The sequence below is a fragment of the Buceros rhinoceros genome, unplaced genomic scaffold, assembly GCF_000710305.1.
Source record: "Buceros rhinoceros silvestris isolate BGI_N320 unplaced genomic scaffold, ASM71030v1 scaffold3831, whole genome shotgun sequence".
Taxonomy (NCBI): Eukaryota; Metazoa; Chordata; class Aves; order Bucerotiformes; family Bucerotidae; genus Buceros; species Buceros rhinoceros.
The window spans coordinates 121,104-143,302 of NW_010394685.1; the positions used below are offsets into that span (position 1 = coordinate 121,104).

The following is a 22,199-nucleotide window of genomic DNA, read 5'->3' on the forward strand; positions in this document are numbered from 1 at the left end:
TGGTTCACGGCCCCCCCCTGCCGCTGTGGATCTTGGCAGGTCTCGCTAGGCTGTAGCACTCAACCTGCTGCTTTTGCAGAGGAGTTCTCGTGTCCCTTAGATCTGTAGGCACGGGGCGCGGGAACGAGGTCGCTCCCACTCAGTTGTTACTAAAGGGAGGGGCTTTGGAGAAGTCTTAGAACTCTTCCATGTTGACAGAGTATTAAAGATGTGTAACTTAAGGATCCGATAGACAAGACATATAATTGTAATAGCAGCTGGGTTGTTTTTTCTGCCAAAATCAGTTACTTAACCCAGGCTTATATAGAGCATTGGCAAACCCAGGCTGCCTCGCTTAATCAATCTAATTAATAGCGTGTTGGCAGCACTCAGATGTTACCTGGCATTGGTACTTTCTAACCATTATAAGAAAATGTGAAAGTCTTTTCAAATTAACAAGGGTAGAAGAGTGCAAAACTAATTCTGACAAGTGTTCGCATTCAGTCATGCTCTCCTGGATTAAACCAAAGACAGGTACTTTCCCTCTGCTTGGCCTTTCCCATTAATTCCACTGTGACACTCAGGAAGGTGAGGAGGTTCACTGGGGCTGTGGGTGGGAGACATGGAAGGATGTGCTACCCTCTGCGTTCCTGTGTAGCAGGATATATCTTCACTGCAGCAAAGAGTCAGATCCTGAGGAAATAGGGAATATCTGCATTTCCAGTCTGGAATGAGTCACTGTCTGCTGCTGCTGGGAACATTCTGATGCTCGCATTATACATTGGATATTTCTCTTGAGGATAAATGCATAAGGACATATTCTGTAGCAGAAGATTTCTTCAAGTGCGGTTTGCAAGTATTAAAAAAAATTTCTTCTTGCAGATATTGATGAATGCAGAGAGATTCCTGGAGTGTGTGAAAATGGCATCTGTATAAACATGGTTGGCAGCTTCCGATGCGAGTGTCCTGTGGGTTTCTTCTACAATGACAAGCTCCTGATCTGCGAAGGTAGAGTGCTGATCTCATTCAGAGAAACGGGGTTTTACAATTCAGACACCGGCAAATCTGATAAAATTGCAAATCATCCTTAATGAGGAGGAAGTACCTGCGTCGATGTAATAATTCTATGTCAATTCAGACATTTTGAATTCTTTTGCATTGAAAAGACCAGATTTTCCATCAGACATCTAAAGCCTTGAAGGAGCGTGAGTCAGCAGCCATGGGAAGAAACAATGTTTTTCACATTTGACAGTAACGCCAAGAAAAGCGTAGCAGTCTTGAGTCAGATCATGAACACAATTTTATTTTTCTTTCAAGATGTTTTTTTCTAATGGAACAAAGATTTCTGTAAATAATACAAACACATGATACTTTTTTCCTATTTAAACATTGCCTAACACTGTGTTAGTCAGTTCAGTGGAGAAACTGAAGACAGCGGTATGAATTGCTGTCATGCTCTGGTGTGGGGTAGGACTGCTGACAACATCAGTTCTGCAGGCAAGGCATCTGTCTGCTGCTGCTAAGTGAAACACAGCTACATTTCTAAGGAAATAAATTTCTCTTTTTGCAGCAGCTTAACTAAAGGAAATTGCTTCAAAATTTTTTGCCTCAAATTTTGTGTTGTTGTTTACATTGAAAGCCTCTAAATTCTAACGGGAATCTTGGTGCTCTATCATAATCAAGGGAGAACCACATAGTCTCCGGTGGAGACCTGTGCAGACATAGCAGCTTACTTACTCCGATCGCAGTCTTAAGACTAAAATACACCCAAGGGAAGAGTTGCAACAGGCCCTTCACGGGCCCTCCAACACCTTCAGAAAAACATTATCTAAATTCTCTGAATAGGAATGAATTTTACAAATGGAACACGTGAATTTGGGATCATTTCAGGGAGACACCTAAATGTGACCAAACATCTACTTTCATCAATATATTTATTTTTTGAGAACTAGAAAGAAATTCCCGTGTTTGGGTAAGGTAATACTCTTTACAGTAAAACCAGAGGGGAGTTGGCATCCCTCTAGTGCCTGCTTACCATAACGATAAAATTCTCTTTTTGTGTGATAGATATTGATGAATGCCAAAATGGACCAGTGTGTCAGCAAAATGCAGAATGCGTCAACACAGCTGGTAGCTACCGTTGTGACTGTAAACCAGGCTACAGGTTCACATCAACCGGCCGCTGCACTGGTGAGTACTTTTGGCTTGTTCGTGTGAGGGGCTGCAAAGAGTAGGAGATTTTAAAAGACGTCGAAAAAAGCATCTCTCTTCTTCAGAAAGATGGTATCCCAGGAGATGATCTGGGCTCCAAGAACCCTCCTCTTTGACAGACTTTTAGGGCATCCCATAAACATTCTGTTAATTCCCAGAAGACTAATGGGCCCATCCCACACAGACATAGATGGGAGTTATTCACCTGAGTGTGTGTTTGTCTTCAACTTTATCCCACCAGCTGCAAACGTTTTCCTTTAGCCCTTGTCGTGCCTAGGGAGGGCAGACCAATTGATTCACTACTTTTTGACTAATTATTTTCTGACACTAAAAATTCAGTTGTGGTCCTGACAGGGACCTTCCTCTACATAAATTCTTTGATTTCCATTAGTATTTGCTGGATTTGTTTTAGCAATTTATTTGCCACTTGTATTTTTAAAAATAACTCACTGCTTGCTGGGGTCTCTGCTGATAAGGTGGTTTTATCTGCTAACCCATGTGCATTAACTAACTTTAAAAGCTTATTGTTAAACTTCCTAAATTTTCTGTGGGTTTACAGACCTCTGAACAGTGAGTGGGACTGCAGTTCTCTAATCTATTTGCTTTTTCTTATATTATCATGGTCCAGAGAGGCATTCATGTTATCTTGATTACTTGAAGAATTGCAGAGATTTTAAACAGTGCTGTGGGCCAAACAGCTGTAGAATTATGTATATTTCTGAACAAAATAATAATTGCAACGGAAACTGGTAACATTTTCCTTGGTTTTTTGCTTCTGAATACTTGAGTTTTAGGAAGCGTACTTTTCCCTGCAGTGCAGTTTTTTATTGTTTCATGTGACCCTTGAGGGAAAAGGGTGTAGGGGCAACCAGAACTCTACTATGAGAACTAAAACTTTGTTTTGTTAAGCTATGCAGTGGCACATGTAAATGTTCAATATGTTCCTAATGTAGTTGTTGTTATGGGTTCGTTACAGCAGCACAGGAAGAGCCAGGGAAGGTTCTGATATGGGTTACAATACTGAACAAGAATTGGCACAAACAGTAACGCTTCCCTGAATTTTACTCTTATTTTATAGTTAGTGGAAATAAAATTACACAATTAGAGTCAAAATAAAAGTGGTCGATGAAGTACTTGATCCAGCAAAGGAAGGAAATTCCCAACTGCTCTGCTGGGAGCTGAGTGCTAAGCACCTTGCAGTATTGGATCAGGCATGCTACTGCATGGAAATTACCACGCCCCAGTAATTCATGTGCTATAGAATCAAAACCAACATGTCACAGTCACTAGTACTGTCAGTGCAGCATTTGTCTCCTGGTGCTATCTATTGTGGTATAATAAATAATTTTTCATATAAACTCAATTTTGGCACTTAAGACAATTCTGCCTCCCAGTTTTTTTAACAGTTATAGTGTTCTCCCTGAGACTTTAATTCACTATTCATTTGCCCATGGAGCACCAAAGAGAGTCATAGTTTTTCTTTCATCTCTGCTCTTCTGAGCTGCGTAGACAGCGTGTTACCCAGCGTTGCTTTCCTTTCTGCCTCCTTTAGCAGCAGTGTCATTAATAGCATTGGGAGAGCGTGGTCCTCAGAGAACACCCATCCAAAGGTACTAGTGGCCCCAGCTGTTGTACAGTAATCCTGGGGATGGGGCTATCAGGACTGTCCGTGTGCCAAGTAGAGTGTAGAGACAGGAAAACAAGGTTTAGTACATAAAGTTCTTTGCAATTAGGAACAACTTGACTCAATTTTGCAATGAGCTGGGCATGGTTTGGTCAGAAACTGCATCTGCTTAGCTCAGATTACATGTAACAGAAATTTACTGAAGCCTAAAATCTAATCACTTCTAGTACAAGCTTATGGCAGCACCTCAGCTCTCGTATTTTGGAGCTGCAGCAGACAATACACCAGGAAGCTTACTGAATCAAACCAGCTCTTGTTGGTGATGAGGTCAACAGGAAGACTTCATTTGATTCATGGTTCTTGATTTGTCACAGAAAAAAACGTGCTGGACAGCAAGCATTTTGTTCTTTAACGTTCTCTTTCATTTACTATTGATAGAACCCTGAATTCTGCCTGAAAGCATTCGTAACAGGAAGCAGTCAGCTGTTGAACTAGTGTAGTAGATGCCCTGCTCTTGTAAAGCAGCGTATCCCCTGTTGGCAGGATAGCTTTCCCCATCTCTCTCTGCAGGATTATGCAGCTCAGTGTTCGCTGCTGTTGGCCAAATATTTTGTGACCCCATATAGCAGTAACTCTTCTTGCTGTTGGAACTTTGTCTGGTGTACAGGATCGCCGCGCTGCACGAGGCGTGGGTGCCACAGCACACATGCGTACCTGTACCACTTTACCCCTGCACAAGGAGTAGATAAATCTCAAGGTGTTTTATCTCTCTGTAAGCTCAGTGAGAAGAGTGTGGCATTCATCCCCCTTTCCGTTTGGTATGGTTTCTGTGAGTTAATGGAGCAGCTTGTGCTATAATCACAGTATGATTTCACGAGAGGGATGCCAGCTGTGATTTATACGTGGCTTTCATGTCTGCTGCAGTCAACGCAGAGCACTCGGACATCTCCCTGTACAATATCATGTGATGAATTCTACTTTTCAAAGCCCTGGCAAAATGCTTTCCTTCCAGCAAGAATTTGTGTTTGATAAATATAATTTTTATGCTTAAATTTTTTCAGCTCCACAAATGCTGGAAAAAGTAATTTACAAGCAAATAGCCCCTTTCCTGAGATGTACTTAGTGCTTTTGTCATTAACAGATTTAAAATACCATTTAATACAGTGCCATGCACTGGATTCAGACTATCATGGCTGCTGCTAATTCATCTTTCCAGCCATGAGGTTTAGAGGCCTTAACTTTCACTGTGCCTCTTTTGCTTCCAGATCGAAACGAATGTCAAGAAATTCCCAATATCTGCAGCCACGGGCAGTGCATTGACACTGTTGGAAGTTTCTACTGCATTTGTCACAATGGATTCAAGACCAACGATGACAGAACAATGTGTATAGGCAAGTATATGAAATTAATCTGTACTCGGGTTCCCGTTAAGGCGGCTGTTCAGTCTGTCCTCTCTGGCGCAAGGAGCTGCATTGTAAGAACTGAGACTGTGAGCCATTTACCACCAGGCAAAGGTGCAAAACCACTGTAGCTGGCAATTAGAGATGATAGGAAGCTGATTATGAATGAAGAACAGCTCAGTACAGTAGAGTGAGCTTTTTAAAATACATATCCAGTGTAATGAACTGCTAATGCTTTAATTTTTCAGGAAAATGTTCCATTCATCTTAGAGTTTTCTGAAGCATCTTGTCTCATTTATTCCTTTAGGCAAGAAATCTAATAGATTAATGTTGCAATGAAACAATTGTATACAGCCTGCTTGTTAACAGAGTAAGTGAAGGGTAGATTTCTTGCCAAAAAAGTGCCCTTTTCAGAAACAGACTCGTCTTGATAAAGAAGGAGATTCTGTATTTAACCTGTTCACAGCTGTTTCACAGTGCTGTGTCTGTTGTCTGAGCAAGATGAGGAAATTTCAGAACACTTATGGTTAAAGATAGCTTAGAATTCCTTTGGGAAGGGTGAGATAGGAGCCACAGTAAGGCAAATGATTGTTGGACCCTTGATTATTTTTCGTAGATGTTAATATCGAGTGTATAAACCTATGTAAAATCTTTTGGGGACATACGACAATCTTTTTCCCTTCTATTCACTCTCAATTTTTTCTCTTACCTGTGGGATAACTACAGGCTTTCCTTTCCCCATCAGTGATTAAAATTCTTCCTGCTTGTTTTTTCTCCTTTGTAGATATTAATGAATGTGAGAGAGATGCCTGTGGCAACGGAACCTGCAGAAACACCATTGGCTCTTTCAATTGCCGCTGCAATGTGGGGTTCATCCTCTCTCACAACAATGACTGCATAGGTGAGGGGTTCTGAGACTTCCTTCTTCTGGTGAAAGTACCGTTAGTACCATCTTACGTACTGAGTTAGTACACCCTGCAATCATGGATTGAAGACAAAACTGATTTGTTCAGCCTGAAAAGGCTTCTTTGATTCCTTGCTTGTCTCTAGCCACTTAAATGTTTGCATGTGATATCTGCCATTTCTTTTTTTACTCTGGCTTTGACAATGACACAACATAGACCAATAATCGTACTTTTCCCTCACTTGCTTTTGAAATGGGATTATTTATGTATCATCAGTTGCTGTGCCAATAGAGTGGAAACAGAAATCTCACCTTCCAAATTTCACTTGTTACAGGTGTTTCTTACCTATCTTTCAATGTTCTTTTTCTCAGATGTGGACGAGTGTGCAAGTGGAAATGGAATGCTCTGCAGGAATGGTCAGTGTGTGAACACAATTGGATCCTTCCAGTGTCTTTGCAATGATGGCTATGAGGTGGCTCCGGATGGAAGGACCTGTGTCGGTGAGTGCTTTCTTTTAGAGTAGAAAAAAGAAGTGCAGCAAACCTTGAGGAGACACTAAAACAGTAAAAGACATCAAAGAGAACTGTCACACCATCATCGTTGTACTTAGCAGAAGAAAACGATGACAAGAGGATGAGAAGAGGACTTCTGCTCCTGTGAGGTTCCACCGTCCATTCGATGGAATCAAATTTAAAGCAGCCTCAGTCACAGATTTATTGAGCAATTGTCTAAAATAAATTGTCTGTCTTTTCTTTTAGATGTCAATGAGTGTTTACTGGAGCCTGGAAAATGCGCACCAGGCACCTGTCAGAACTTGGATGGGTCGTTCAGATGTATCTGTCCTCCTGGATATGTCCTGCAGAATGACAAATGCGAAGGTGTGTACAGAACAGTCCTCCTTCAGTCCCTTTCCTCGCTACTCACAGTTATTATTACTTTTTCACTTTTTTCTGCATCTAAAGATGAGTAACGTTTAGTCTTTCATGGTAGTGTACAGTTCAGAACTGTAGCCATGAGTAAGTCACTTCCTAGAAAGAGTCTCACTAACTTTTGTTTGAACGAGAACTACCTGATCTGATCCCAAGAAAAGTCTAATCCCAGGCTGTTGAGTACATTGCTGAGGTTTGCGTGCTGCCCAAGGGTTTGAAAACTAACCCTAGATTTTGCACCTGGGTTTTTTTGTTCCTCTTTCTGCGTGTTCCTTTGTGTTTGACCTTTTTGTTTTTCAAATCTGTCAGATATCAGTGATGATGTAAGGTTACATTTTATGTAGTACAGCTGCCAGTGTAAACATTTTTATTTCTCATGTCTTTTACTTTTCTTACAGACATTGATGAGTGTGTGGAACAGCCAGAAATTTGTGCCTTGGGCACATGCAGCAACACTCCAGGCAGTTTCAAATGTCTGTGTCCAGAAGGCTTTGTGTTGTCTTCCACAGGAAGGCGATGCCAAGGTAAGTTCATTCCTATTTTCTGGCATTTCAAAATTTGTTTGCTGTTTTATAAAAGCCTTATTAGCTGCCTGTTTCTAATATAACAAGGAGTCTCTGGACTCAAACGGTGGTTTTGAGAAGGAAAACATGATGATTTTGTAGTTGAGGCCAGGTTCTGTCTTGCCGTAACATCTGTTTGTCATTAAAGAGAACATTGCAATAAAAGGGGCAAAGATAATGTTAAATGCACCAGGTTAAGTGAGGAAATTATGTTGCCCTGCAGCCCTTTCTTGCACCCTGGAAGAAATGTTGAGGCTACCTGGACTCTGTATAGACATGTCTGACATGGAGATGGAGCATGAACACAGGCAGGAGACTATTGCAGTGCGCTGCTAAAGGCAACATTTCCAGGAATAAGACTGGTCTTAGCACTTATCAAATTCATCATAACACTTGTTATATGCTGTTCCTCTCCACAGATGTGTGGATTGAAAAAAGATCAGTGGAAAAAATTTGCAAACAGTTTTGTGTGGACGATAAGCACCCATCTGCTTAGAAAAATCTTGAAGCGTCTTTTGGGTTCTAGTTTACTGCATACGCTGTTCAGAGCCTAAACATGGGCACTAAGGCAGAGATCAGATGCTAGTAATGAAAAGCCATGGGTTAGTTTATTTTTTGGATAAAGAACAAGCACAGCAAATTAGGGAGTGAGTTATTTTAAAGACTTTGGAAATTATGAAATAGATACATCGTTAAATATCCTATACACAGTGTGCACAGTGGGAACCACTGATGAGTGAGACCTGTGTAAGGACCTCTGTAGTTATGCTTGGCATGGAACGGTGATGCTTGTTGACACCATAGTGAGTTCTTCACTTCACAGTGGGCTAAATGAAACTGTGGTTTTGGTAAAAACGAATCCAACCTGCAGTAAACATTCATCCAAGCCTCCAAAACACCATGCAGTTTGGCACAGTTACTTCACTCATCTTCAGGAAAGCAGCATGGCTGTTCTAGCTGTGCCTTTGTAGCGTGTATAAACGAGGTTTCTTCAGTCTGAGGGTGGTGTTCTCAACAACACAAAAATCACAGGAAAAAAAAAAGAAAACACCAAGAAAAAAAATATCATTAAAAAAGAATGCAGTGTAACCCTCTCCTTTATGAAAACAGACCACAGTTTCACACATAATGTCAGAGGAAAATGCACACTTGTATGAACTTTAAGTGAGTTTCTCCCCATCCCCTGGAGAAGATTAGGGTTTTTTCAAGTGTTTGTTCAAGGGCTGAACAAAGTTTTGTTTGAAGCTTCCCATTACCTAGGATTTTTGTAAAATCTGGACATCACCCAGCATCGATGCTGCAGCTGGAAAACGAGATGAGCAGCTGCTTCCACAACTGCCCTGTTGCTGTCCCCTTGCCAAAGCAGGGAGCTGCCAGCATTCTGCCTGCTGGGCGCTTGTGGTCTGTGATCTCAACTCTGCTCCAGCATCCCGGTTATCCAGCTTAAGGGGTTAAAATGTAGTGCCACTGGGCCAGTTTTCTTTGTTTGTGTGTACCGCAGGGAAGAATGAGGAAGGAAAGCACTATTAAAAATTGCCTCTCATTTTAACACTACACGGTTTTAGCATTGCAAGTTGATTAAAATCTCTTGGATTAAATGATTCTGACTAATAATAGAATATAAATAACTTAAAGCAATATTCAGCTTTTACAAAGCAGAGTGAGGATAAGAGGAGAGTACAGTGCATTCATCTCTACTGGACAGAAGAGAAAACCGCCTCCGTTTCCATGACTGAAGGAGGACACTCTACCCCATAGCTTTCCTTTACTGGGGAGGGAGCTCCCCTCCCTCTTCATATTTTCACCAGTTAGAGACAATAATGATCCTTCCCAATAGACTCAGATGGAAGATCAGTGGTTTTTTGGGGGGGGGCCTCCTGTAATTTTGCAATTAACAACTCTAAGTGAGAAACAGGCCAAAGTCACCCTAACTGCTCATAACAAGTTTTTCTCTATGTAGATCTGAGAGTAAGTTACTGCTTTACCAAATTCGAAGATGGAAAATGCTCTGTGCCCAAGTCCCGAAACCACTCCAAACAAGAGTGTTGCTGTGCCTTAAAGGGGCAGGGATGGGGAGATCCCTGTGAACTCTGCCCAGAGGAAGCAGATGGTATGTACCTGACTAAGTTGCCTTACTGTTGTGATGGCCTCTCAAAACTGAAAGAAGATTGGATTTCTTATCAGAAGGAATTAGGAAAAATAAATTTCCATAGGTGTTTAACCCTGACATCTCAAAAAATATATTCTTTGCATAGTCCAGTCTCATGCATGTTCCTTGTTTGCTTATAGGTTTGTTAGTACAACTACATGCTCAGTATTTTGCCCCGGAGGTGTCACACACAGAAAGTGGAAACTTGTGTAGCTCATGAGTAATACTGATAGCCAAGGTAGAATTTAACATTTGGTTTGATTTTTGGATTTTTATTGGGGGTTTTTTGTTTGGTTTTTTTTTTTACAGAGGCTTTCAGACAGATTTGTCCATTTGGAATCGGCGTCCTCGTGGGACCTGGTGACGCAAGACTGGGTAAGTGCCTGCACAATGCCGTTGTTGCCCCGGTGTGCCATGTTCTACCCATGAGCCATACTCCCATCAACCGAGAATAACGCCTCTGCAGCCCTTTCCAAAAGCCATGAACTGTGGAAACTTCTGTGCATTTTTTTTCAATTATTCTTAACAATTCTAAATTGAAGCTTGAATATCTCATATATCAGAAATTAAACTTCTTTTAGAGAAGCATATTTGACTTTTAGTTTATGCTGAGCAGACTTGTAGGAAATTGTTCAGGATCTAGAGAATGGATCATACAGCATACCTGTCGTCTTTTATACAATATATATGCAGCCTGTTTACAGTAAATGGTTTTAATCCTCCGGAAGTGCAAACCACAGTTTCCCAGATCCCTTCAGTACATTCTGTTCTCTCCCAAGACAAACAGCACTTCAACCTTATTGGCAAAAATTTTCATTCAAGGAGCACTGGATGTCTGCTGCTTTTCATATCAACTCCTCTCCCTGTAGCTCCTATCGGAGAGATGTTTTTATCTGACATTTAGACTTAGTTTCCCTTCTGCGCTCTGAAAGCTGGCCTGCCAGACAAATTCTGTGCCGTCATCGTAATAAATCAAAATTAAAGTATTACTATTTTTTTGTGATCTTAGGAATTTTTCTTGCCAGAACAATGCTTGTTCTTTGAGAGAAGTCTAAAAGCACATGAAGTCAGTTGCACTTACTGTGTTGTTTTTTTCCCTGGTTAAGATGTGGATGAGTGCCTTGATCCAGATAACTGTAAATTTGGGCAGTGTATCAACACAGATGGGTCTTTCCGCTGTGAATGTCCGTATGGTTACATCCTACAAGGAGCTCAGTGTGTGGGTGAGTATAGCTCTTTCATCTCCCATTTTAAAGAATCTTCTGAATTGCTCAGTATGTCATTAAGCAGTAGTGGGGTTGTATTATTCTAATGTTGTGGAGTCTCCAGCCCTGCTGCTGCTTAAAACCTGCCAGGACAATCTGCTCCAAGTCGGTCCTGCTCTGGCTGAGTGTTTGACCCAGATAACCTCTAGAGATCCCAAATTATGCCAGGAGTCTGTGACTCTAATTCAGTAACTTAAAGTGAGCTCTTGGATTTTGTATTTTTGTATTTTTTTGGTTGTACCTCAACAACATAGATTTTGTACCTTTTTGGTTGAGTTCAGCCATGTATTCTTGCCTTGATTTAACTGCTTGCAGACACTGATGAATGTGCTGTTGGAAATCCATGTGGAAATGGAACCTGCAGGAATGTAATTGGAGGTTTTGAATGCACCTGCGTTGAGGGATTTGAGCCTGGACCAATGATGACCTGTGAAGGTGAGACTCCCATGTGTTAAGGACTGTCATTGCAGTTGTGTGCCAAAACAGTTTCCTGATTTTGGAAACAACTGAGGAGAGTGAAACAGCTTAAAAAGAAAAATGTGGACATTTGGAACAATGCATTGTTAACTGAAACAGAAAAATCGGTTCCTCCTTCCTGATTCCCCTTGAACTGTGGTACCTGTTCCTAAGTACATTGAACTGTGGTACCTGTTCCTGGAGGTGAGCTCCTGGTGAGCAGGCTTTTGGGTGGTGTCTGCGAAGGGACTGCCTGGAGAGACGCACATTGGAGTATGGTCTTTCCAGAACAGAACCCAGAAATGGTGCTTATTGTGTGAATGGTTTGCTTACCTCTTAGATGTCCCTCGAGTGAAGAGAGTCACGGTTGACGATGAGAATAGAAAATGTCCTGCTTGGGTTTGTTAGGGAAGAACGAGAGAACAAAACAGAAAATATAAGTGCAGTACTAGACAATTACCACGGTACCCCTAGGTTGGATACTTTTCATGCTTAGGTGCCTCATTTCAGAAATAAAAATCTGAAAATGCACAAAGCGGGGAGGAATAAGGAAGATCGGAGTTGTAGAAGACAAACAGAGAAAATTAATTAGTCTAGAATTTTTCAGTGTGGAAAATGCGGTTGAAGAGATATGTTGATTTAAATTTATAAAGCCACAAGTGGTAAAGGTACCAAACATAGAGGGAACATGTTCGACAAGCTAAAGCAGACATTTTTATGTGCACAGTACTTTTTAAAGTTGTGCAAGTCTTTGCTGTGGAGTATTAGGGGGATCACAAGTATAAATTGACCCAGAAAGAGATTGTACAAATTTGTGTGGGAATCCGCCAGTGCAAATTAAGATTGATCGTTTGGCTGTGGCTTTTGGCTGTGGAAGTCCTTAAACTGAGAGCCTGTATCAGAGGAAAGGTCTTTGTGTAGATGGTAGGGGGCTTTTTTTTAATACTTGTCTCCTCCTGTTATAACCAGAGAGGAGAGTGTCCCAGGACGTTCTAACACTCTCTTCTGACCTGACACAGCTGTTCTGAAATTATCTGCCACAATCTGTTTGTTTGCAAGGCCATATGAAAGAATGCTTCTGGTTTTGCATCAGCTGGCATTTGTTTTATATGCACTTAGAGCTTCGTTCACTTCCCTGTGGAATTTGGGTGAAAGCTCAAATTGCAGAGGAAGAGTTAGCAGCGGAGTGCATAAAAGTCGTTATACGGCAGTAATTACTCAAGTAGCCCAAAGCATATGTAAAGGCACTTCAAAATAATGTTTCTAATAAGGATATTGTCTTATGGAATTCAGTTTATGAAGAAGCCAAATTAGTGCATCTAGAATTTAAAAATAACCATAAAAAAGGCTCATAAAAACGGAGCCTGGGTGTGGAAAAGGTACAGTTTTAACTGAGACAGTGTTTTGGCAGCACAGATCTGGAAATCATTTCCCTTGGCTGTTTGCCGTTGAAGATATTGAAACTTCAGGTAGCTGTGCAAACATCTGGCATGTCGGGTGCCTGCTCCTATACAGAAATCCATAAGGAGTAGAACCATGAGTCCCCAGGTATTAAAATCTAGCCCTCAATGACCTGGGTCCTTTGGTATTGCCCATACGTAAACCTGTGCGCTCAACTCTGCTGAGTATTACAAAAGCATGTTTCACTTCCTTCATGATCTCTGTTGCTCCAAATCCAGATGTCAATGAGTGCATTCAGAACCCTCTGCTCTGCGCTTTCCGCTGCGTGAACACTTTTGGATCCTACGAATGCAAGTGCCCCTCAGGGTATGTTCTGCGAGAGGACCGGAGAATGTGCAGAGGTAAAGCTCCTACCAGACTCTCACAGTTACGAGATAATGATTTCAAGTTCCTGCAGGGGTAGGGCTCTGACTCACTGCACTGCTGGGCCAGAGTTTTAATCCCAGGAAGTAACTGAGTCAGAAAGAATTTGGAATGAAATTCTATGGTTGCATTATGAAGTTGATTGTATTAGCCCTGTCCTGCCCATAAACATCTGCATAAAGTGAGGTCATATCAGATGACATGGTTTTGTCTTGCCTTGAAAACGGGCATTTGGGAGAAATCAATTTCCTCTAGCCTAGTATATCCTATGGCTGGTTTAGCACAATAAAAGTATGTACAGTTTGATTACGACTGAAATTCCAAAGTTGTGAATTCCCAGGATTGTCTCTCTATGTAATAAAGCCTAAACCTTGTGTTTTAGATCAGAATGAGTGTGAAGAAGGACTTCACGACTGTGACTCAAAACAGATGGAGTGCAAAAACCTAATTGGCACCTATATGTGTATCTGTGGACCAGGTTATCAGCGCAGACCGGACGGGGAAGGCTGTATAGGTGAGTGACACTGGCCTGCTGAAGCTCTTGAAGCACACGGTTCCTTAGCAGAGCTGAAACTTTTGGATTTAACAAAGCATTCCGGAGCTCGGGGCAGGAATTGCACAGCTACCTGTGTAATGGATCTACTGGTGCTATGCACATTTTGCTTTGCTGTTCAGGTGTGTGCACATGTGGGCAGTAAGTAGGAAATTGGGACGTGGTGGTCTGTACAAGCTGTACTGCCGCTGCTGAATGCTGAGTGAAGGAAGTGGAGAAGTGGGCCCATTGCTGTAAGCTTGTTTATCTCTGTTAGCATGAAGGGGAGTAGATCTAAATTGTTTTTAAACTTTGGGTGGAATTCAGAAGTGCAGCTGTAACTACGAAAAATTTTGCACACCAGTGAGGATTATATTGCAGAGAAAGTGTATTAACCAAGTATATAATATTGTGAGCTAGATGGTCATCTTTCCTCAGGAAACTGAATAAAAGAGACTTTCTATTAAAAGAAAAGAAAAAAGAAATCTACATTTAACCAGGCTGAATGCACAACTTAAGAATTCCATATAAACATCTCTCACCTGCATTCATCCAGAAATGGACTTGATTTCTGTCGTATCATTTAAAAAACACAGATGAGAACGAGTGTCAGACCAAACCTGGGATCTGTGAGAACGGCCGCTGTGTGAACACAGTCGGAAGTTACAGATGTGAATGCAACGAGGGCTTCACTGCCAGTGACACCCAGAACGAATGCCTTGGTAAGTCATGCGCTAACACCCAGTGAACTCTCTCTTTGAAAGCAGAAGCTGTGGCTGAAGTTAAACTTACACATGTGAGTGAACATGCTCTTGACTCGACATGCCCTGGGGAAGGGGCTGCTGTAAGTAGGTGCCCTTCTGCACTTTCGTTCTTCCCGTGCTGACTGTACAGCTGCTGCAGGCAGCCCGCCTGCGTTGCCCTGCCGTGAAAGCTGGTGTTCAGTGGTTCCGGTCAGCTGGGATTTGCACTGCCTTTTCTCTGGTCCTGATTTTCAGACAGTCCTTTTTCTCCGGCTTCAGACAGAAACTTATATTTTTATAAGCATAATGTAACTTGTCTTCCACCTTTTGCTAAACATCCTGTCGTCTTGTCGTCTCTGGGCGTGCTGTCTGTGCTCTCTTTTTTACTGCTGGTAGTCTTTCACTCTCAGTTCCACAGTCCCAGGGTGAAGTATGCCCTTTCTTTTGTATTTCTGACTAAATTCCTAATACCTCATGACCCTCTGAAGGTCGTCACCGTTAGGGTTCTCTGTGATGCATAATTTGTCTTCCAGACAACAGGGAGGGCTACTGCTTCACTGAAGTCTTACAAAGTATGTGTCAAATCGGATCAAGCAACAGGAACTCTGTCACCAAGTCTGAATGCTGCTGTGATGGTGGCCGAGGCTGGGGGCAAAACTGCGAGGTCTGCCCCTTCCCAGGCACCGTGGCCTTCAAGAAGCTTTGCCCTCATGGCCGAGGATACATGACCAATGGAGCAGGTACTGACTTTTCGTGGAAGGTTTCCTTACACAGTGCCAAATTAAGCAATAAATGATAAGCTCCCTTTCTGCATGTTTGAACACTGTGAGGTCCTAAACGTTTTGGATATCAGCCGGAATTTTCTGAACGTTTTCGTGTTGAGAGAGTACAGTCCTTTGGGAGGAGGTTGCATAGCCAAAGGCTCTGGATGACAAGGCATCCATCCCAACTTGGCAGACACATATTTTGCGTGCTGGTTAATTGACAAGCACTCGAACGGGAATTTGCTCTCTCACGTTTGAGTGTGTTGTAGGTACAGATTAGGAGCTATTTGTGTACGTGAAAGCAAAGTGATGTTTGATTTATTGAGGCTAATGTATGGTCCGCTCCACTTAAGGCTTGTTCATTGCGTTTGAAAGTTAGATTAATGCTTCTTTCTGTATTTTTCCACTTAATATTTTTCCCTAATCTGTGCAATATTTCATTATTTTATGTAATTTTTTTATGTAGGGTGTGGGGTTTTTTCGTGTCAGGTCAAAAGAATCTGTTGAAGCTGTATACAATCAGTTCTTGTTTCATTGTGAACTAACCCTCATTTCATTGCAGATATCGATGAGTGCAAGGTTATTCATGACGTCTGCCAGAATGGGAAATGCATCAACGAGATGGGGTCTTACAGTTGTCATTGCAACCTTGGCTATACTACAGATATAACAGGCACTCTTTGCATAGGTGGGTTTTTCATTATGGTCTATTTACGTGAGATTTATTGCTAAGAGCTCACTTCAAGAAGGAAGTACAAAGACTTTGAAAAATTAGAAAAGCAAATGCAGTTTGTTAGAATGCTTTGGGGATTTTGATTTCCTTCTGATATCTCCTGAGCATTTTGGAAAAACATTATCGTAGTTCTTGTTTATCAGCACTGACGTACCTGGTTTTGCTTCTTCTAGATCTGAATGAATGTAATGAGTCCCCAAAACCTTGCAATTTCATCTGCAAAAACACAGAGGGGAGCTTCCAGTGTGCATGTCCGAAAGGGTACATCCTGCAAGAAGATGGGAGAAGCTGCAAAGGTAAAGATCAAGAAGAGAATTTACTGCAGCAACTGTGTTTCACAGGCAAATACCAGTCCAAGGACATTTAAATGCTGTAAATCCGTCTCCTTGATTCATTGCCTGTTTCCACTAAAGGCAGTGGAAGTGGCTTGCACAGGATGGAGCTGGTATTTCAGTTAGATCTTTGGTAATCTGGATGAACAGGAGATCACAGGAATTTTTGCAGGCTGATGGCAGCTGATCTTAAAAGACTTCCTGACCGGTGGTTTATGTGATTGGTCTTATGTTGGTAAGCATGTTGGTTTCAGCAGTATTTTTCAGTGATCAATGTATCTGAATGGATGCAAGGATGAGCATGGTTTGCAGAGCATTGTCCGGCACCAGCAGTTCTAACCTGCCGCCTCTGCAGCACGCTGAATAAGCGACAGCAGCGCAGGAGAGATTTTGAAATGTTCATTATAATTTCATTTATTTATATTGCTTGGTAGCACAGTTCTGACTGAAATTGCACAAGTTAGAGCAGCGGTTCTAAATTAGGCATGGGAAATCACGATCTACTTTGTCATTAATGTTTAAATATTTATTTTGGAGTAATAGTATGCTTCAATGCAACACTGCTTTGCAGTCTGCCCCTGCTTCTCATGAAGATGGTGACTGCCCGTTTGTGGACTGCAGTAAGGGCAAACATTTGTTATGTAACAGCATCTTCCTGACAGACGAGAGTGGTGTCTGTCATCCAGTGTTCGCATGGACACCAGTGTAGCTCCAAAGTCTCGTTCATGACATGTGGGGCTTCACGTGAGAGGAACTGGAAGCCAGCGTGGAAAGTGAGATTCAAAAGGCTTTATTTGATACGTTATTTGCAATCGCTTCTCTCCAAGACCAGCTGAACTGTCAGAACCTCCACAGGGAACATGAGTGAAAGATGTTTTCTTGGTTTTTTTTAGATCTTGATGAATGTGCAACCAAACAGCACAACTGCCAGTTCCTTTGCGTCAACACTATTGGGGGTTTCACTTGTAAGTGTCCTCCTGGATTCACTCAGCACCATACAGCCTGCATTGGTAAGTGACGTGGGAACGTAGACACTGAGTTGGGATTTATTACTGACCCTTATTCCAGGAGCAAAGCAGCAAGGAGGTAAAACTGGCTGCTTGAGAAACCAAATGGGAACGTAGGCCAAGTTCTGATCCCAGTCCCTCCAGAGCAGAAGATGCAAAGAGGCCTTCCCTTCTACCTTCCCTTGTTTTCACAATCTATGCCTTTGAATTTTGCACTTGCAGGAATCAGAGAGTGAAAATATCGATTTGTAGTTCTTACCTCACCCTTTCTTACCCATTAAGCAAAGAAAGTAGTTCTATTTCTGTTCTTGTAGGTCATAGCAGACCCACATTAGAGATCATGTCAAGGCTTCGTGAAAACACGCGTGAAACATACATTTCTGCAGCTGTCCTTTAAGCCCCTACCCCTTATGCTGTGGAAATGTTAAACAAAACTACTTCCTGCAAAACACTCTTCCTGCTCTTGTTGCATCCTGCTTGTGGCAGTCTGATGATCCTCTAGCATCGGTGTGAATTTGGGGGTATTTGAAGACTAGAACCCCAAACTCCAAATTCCTGGTGAAGAAGAGGAGTGTTTTCCTTCCCATAGCTGTTGTTAGTGTTTTCAAATTAAAAAAGAAATGAATGCAAGCTCTCCTTCCTAGTGCAAAGTGAAAAATGGAGAGGGCTGTAGGGCAGCTGCGTTACTGATGTTTCTTCACAAACTGTTCATTGTTAGCATTGCTAAACGATCATCTTCACAAGGAGTAACAAGTAACCCTCGGGCTTTGGTTTCCTTCAGATAATAATGAGTGTGCTACTGAAATCAATTTATGTGGGGCGAAGGGCATTTGCCAGAATACACCAGGAAGTTTCGTTTGTGAGTGTCAACGTGGCTTCTCACTTGACCAAACTGGGCTTAGCTGTGAAGGTAGGTACAACACACAGTGCGTTTATCTTGGCCTTCTTTTGCTTTCCTATGCCTTCTCTCTCTCAGCCATACTGTCATCCAGGGAGGGACCTGTGGAGTGAGTGCGCGTAGGCTGATGGGGAGTGGGGTATGGAAGTTTAGCAACCAGGCAGAATTTCTTCCATGGGCCGAGTAAATAGATATATTGCAGGATGCTAGAGAGCTGGACAGGTACTTTTGAGAAGACTTCAAGTTAACCTGGAGGGGTTTAGTTTAAGCATCGGAAGGTCAGTGGTCTTATGTTGAATCTTTCATGGATTTCTGAGGGACTTACCAAGGACAGGAAGTCTTGCATCTCTGGGGCAACCTGCTGGAAGACCAAGTTCAAGGGCTGCAGACTTTATTCCTCTGGGTCCCTAGAGCCTTATTCTGGGATAGGGTTTGATTTGCTTTGAAGAGAGATATCCTGGGATTGCAGGGTTGAATGCTAAGGTAAAAGCAAGGGACCATCTGCTGTGGAGCTGGGAGCCTTGGGAAAGCCTTGGGGGGTCCCATGTCCAAATGGCTATCTGCTGTGTGCTCCATAGCAGAGTGCAAAAACTCTGGAAATTGTGGCTGAATTTGAGCTTTCGGTGGTTTTCAGCCCCAAGTTACTTGCTGTGGAGCCTGAGGCAGTCTCCCAGCACGGGTCAGGTTTTTGGAAGATCCTGAAATATACCTCGCTATATATAATATCTGTATGAATATATATGATTATTTGTTACATACTTTCCAAATACAGCATAATTTGAGCTTTCCTCCCAAAATTCAGAGTGTATCTTACCTTTGCAGATGTTGATGAATGTGATGGAAACCACCGGTGTCAACACGGCTGCCAAAATATTATTGGAGGATACAGGTGTAGCTGCCCACAAGGGTATCTCCAGCATTACCAATGGAACCAGTGTGTTGGCAAGTCACTTTTTAAAATTCATACGTTAAAATGCGTGTTACCTTTGTTAGCAGCAGGAAGTGAAGGGCAATGGTACGGTTTGCCATATTTTCTATTCCTGAAAATTATAATTTAATAAGTTCAGCATGTTTCATTACGAATGTGCACTCCTGTGAAAGGCAGAGCAGACATGAAGCACCTGGAACCCCGTGTCCGGGTTCAACAAGTGTTTAGAACAAAATTATGCTTCGGGCGCTAGAAGTTGTATTGACTTCGAGGGAACGTGTGTTACTCGTGTGTTTTGTGGTCTGGACAAAGGAAATGTTACTCAGCCGTGCAACAGTCCCTGCTCAGACACAGGTACCGCCTGGGTGCTGATGCTGGGATGAACCTGACAGACTCAGAACCATAAGTTCAAACTGTTAAATTGTAAAATGGAACTTCTGGCCCAAAGCATTTAGAAGTTTATTAAAATCCTTCTTGATCTGTGCTTTATCATCTGTACAACACCTTCAGGAAGGCTGCTGTGTTTGGGCCTCTTCTCTGCACAGAGAGAACTTTTTGTCACATCTGAGCAAAGCTGCTGCTGTCTGTCTAAAGATGCTTCTCTGCAGCATTGGGATACAGTTCATAACGAGTCCTTACAGGACAATTCTGGTTATAAATATCAAATGCTAGTGCTCTGTATTTATGGAGGTGAATACACTGGTGAATTAAAATCCTTGTTTGTTCCCTATCTAAACTCTGGTTCTGTCCCAAGCCTCCAAGCCCATGTAGATGGGAATGCGTGTGCAGAGCATTGATGCTGGTTTGATCTGAGCAGACAGACCTGGGTCCTCTGCAGCAGTCACAGGAAAAGTCTCCGTTCGTTTCAGCAGTGTAGTGTGGAGCGTATTGAGATGAGAGAAACATGAATCATTTTTCCTCTCGTAATGGTTACGTGCGTTTTTAGTCGCATTTAATGGGCTTCGTACGAGCCAGTCTTGAGCAGATACCCGGAGATGTGTTTGATGACCTCTTCGAAAACAAAGGGTTTCATAACTCTTTGTTTGGCTTTCTTTGCATTCAGAAACATAAAAATGCCTTTGCTTGTTATCACTGTGATGCTCTAGGGAGGTCTCTGCTTTTGATTAGGCTTACCAAAACTCCTGACATTTTATGCGGTCCTTGCTGTGTCGTTTGCTTGCTTGTGCTCCAGAGCTCTCTGCCAACAACACAGAAGAGTACAAGGAGGGAACACAAACATATGGTGATTTTGAATATTAATTAAACTTGCAGAGCTTAGGGTTAAATTAGAATTTAATCTGCAGGAGGGTAAAAACAAACTAAACCAAACCAGCACTGCCATGTCTGCCTGCTGGAGGACACCGTGGAGTCTGAAAAAGTGCAGCTCTGGTTTTGGAAGCATCTTGGCTTTCCAAAGGCTTTCCAAGTCTTCCTGGGTGATAGCGTTTAAGTGAGTGTATTTCCAGCCCAGGTGTACAATGTTACTCCAGCTTTTGAGACCATTGACTCCTGTTTAGATTTTATACAGGAAATGTCAGCTTAAAATGCGCAAGCACTGGTATTTCCCCACTGAAAGAGAGGCTTTAACCTTGGCACCACAAGAACTTACTAGAAACTTTACCAGGGAAAATTACACTGAGAGCCACAACTGGGGGAAGGCTCAGCCAACACTTCCACCTTCTTGGACATGGGGCAGTCCAGGGAGAAACCCAAAACCACAGGGAAGGAGCCTTGGTTTCCTTTGTCCTCATGGCACCTCTCCTTCCTGCTGGAGCTGAGCACGACAGAGCTGCATGTTGCAGAGAGCACAGGAGAGCAAGGCTGGTGCCTGACAGCACAGCTCGTGCAGAGTCCAAGGCTCCCATAACTGGTGTTTTCATTTTTCTTCGTATTTTTTTTCCAATAATCACCCAAAGTATGGGTGACTAACTAACCTCAATACTGTCCACACTCTCGCTGCTGTGGAGCAAGGTGAAGTGAGCGGGTGTCCTCATGGTGCAGTAACTTTCTGTGGCGCAAACGTGCGTTTGTGGCATTGACACAATTGCTGTGTTAGGTGTGACAAATATTGAGACAGTGCTCGAAGTGAATGGCAAAACTCCCCCAGGCTTTGGTAACGCAGAACTCAGCCCTAGGTTTTAATACCTTGTGCTCTCCACATGTTCACACTGTAACGCCTGTAACTGTATGTGCTTAAGATACTGATCTAGATCTCCTGGGTGTGTCACAGGGGAAGAACCGTGTAATAGGTTTTTCCGTGACAATTCCTTCCTATTCCTTGGCAATCCTAACTCTGCGAACAGTTTGTGTCTTTTTTAGCTTATTTAATGAAGTGTTCAGGGACTTTTGATGTTGCTGCAACACATATTTAGATAATCACTGAAGAATGCTTTGGTTCCTCCCATGTCTTGTGTCGTGTGTGACTGCATCCCCTGCCCAGGCAACTCCATAGTTCACCATGCCATAAATCAGGCTGCAAGAAGCAAAGGCATTGTTCTTTGTATAAAAGCAAACAGCCGCATTGTTTGGAAAAAGACAATAATGCTGTGAATTAGTACTTGCTCTCCTCTAACCTGGATGCTTAGGTCAGAATTGCTGCTCTGTGCTTCTACATTTTAACCATACGGTGCCCAGGTGGTGTTTCTTACGCATGTGCACACACGTGCAATGCATATGTGTAGGTGCTTTATCACAGAAAACGGGGAACAACAGCATTCAGAAAGTTTCGAAGCAATTTGCCATATCAGACAAAAAAATTCAGGCCAGCTACATCTAAAAAGCCCTGCCGCTTACAGTAAGTAAGCCTGAACTGACCTTGAACTCCTACAGTGCCACAGCTGGGAAGTTTGGAAAAGGGCTGGCTCAGGATGTGGCAATCTTTTCTATCTACAGTTGCTTTTATTTTTACTTTACTACTTGTTCCTGTACCTTACCTGGCCCTCATATTTAAATATGAG

The 22,199-nt window shown here is 42.4% G+C and overlaps 1 protein-coding gene across 1 annotated transcript in view; it reads left to right on the top strand.

Moving 5' to 3' along the window:
* The window catches only part of FBN1 (fibrillin 1), a 132,826-nt gene that overhangs the window by 106,678 nt on the left and 3,949 nt on the right, over positions 1-22,199 (top strand). The window contains exons 42-61 of the mRNA XM_010145292.1: positions 862-987; positions 2,047-2,169; positions 5,080-5,205; positions 5,999-6,115; positions 6,491-6,619; positions 6,878-6,997; positions 7,447-7,572; positions 9,572-9,721; positions 10,070-10,135; positions 10,867-10,983; positions 11,341-11,460; positions 13,161-13,283; positions 13,688-13,819; positions 14,434-14,559; positions 15,114-15,320; positions 15,907-16,032; positions 16,251-16,373; positions 17,303-17,419; positions 18,198-18,326; positions 19,137-19,256. Of these exons, the coding sequence (XP_010143594.1) occupies positions 862-987; positions 2,047-2,169; positions 5,080-5,205; positions 5,999-6,115; positions 6,491-6,619; positions 6,878-6,997; positions 7,447-7,572; positions 9,572-9,721; positions 10,070-10,135; positions 10,867-10,983; positions 11,341-11,460; positions 13,161-13,283; positions 13,688-13,819; positions 14,434-14,559; positions 15,114-15,320; positions 15,907-16,032; positions 16,251-16,373; positions 17,303-17,419; positions 18,198-18,326; positions 19,137-19,256 (2,523 nt within the window). The remainder of the gene's footprint in view (positions 1-861; positions 988-2,046; positions 2,170-5,079; positions 5,206-5,998; positions 6,116-6,490; positions 6,620-6,877; positions 6,998-7,446; positions 7,573-9,571; positions 9,722-10,069; positions 10,136-10,866; positions 10,984-11,340; positions 11,461-13,160; positions 13,284-13,687; positions 13,820-14,433; positions 14,560-15,113; positions 15,321-15,906; positions 16,033-16,250; positions 16,374-17,302; positions 17,420-18,197; positions 18,327-19,136; positions 19,257-22,199) is intronic.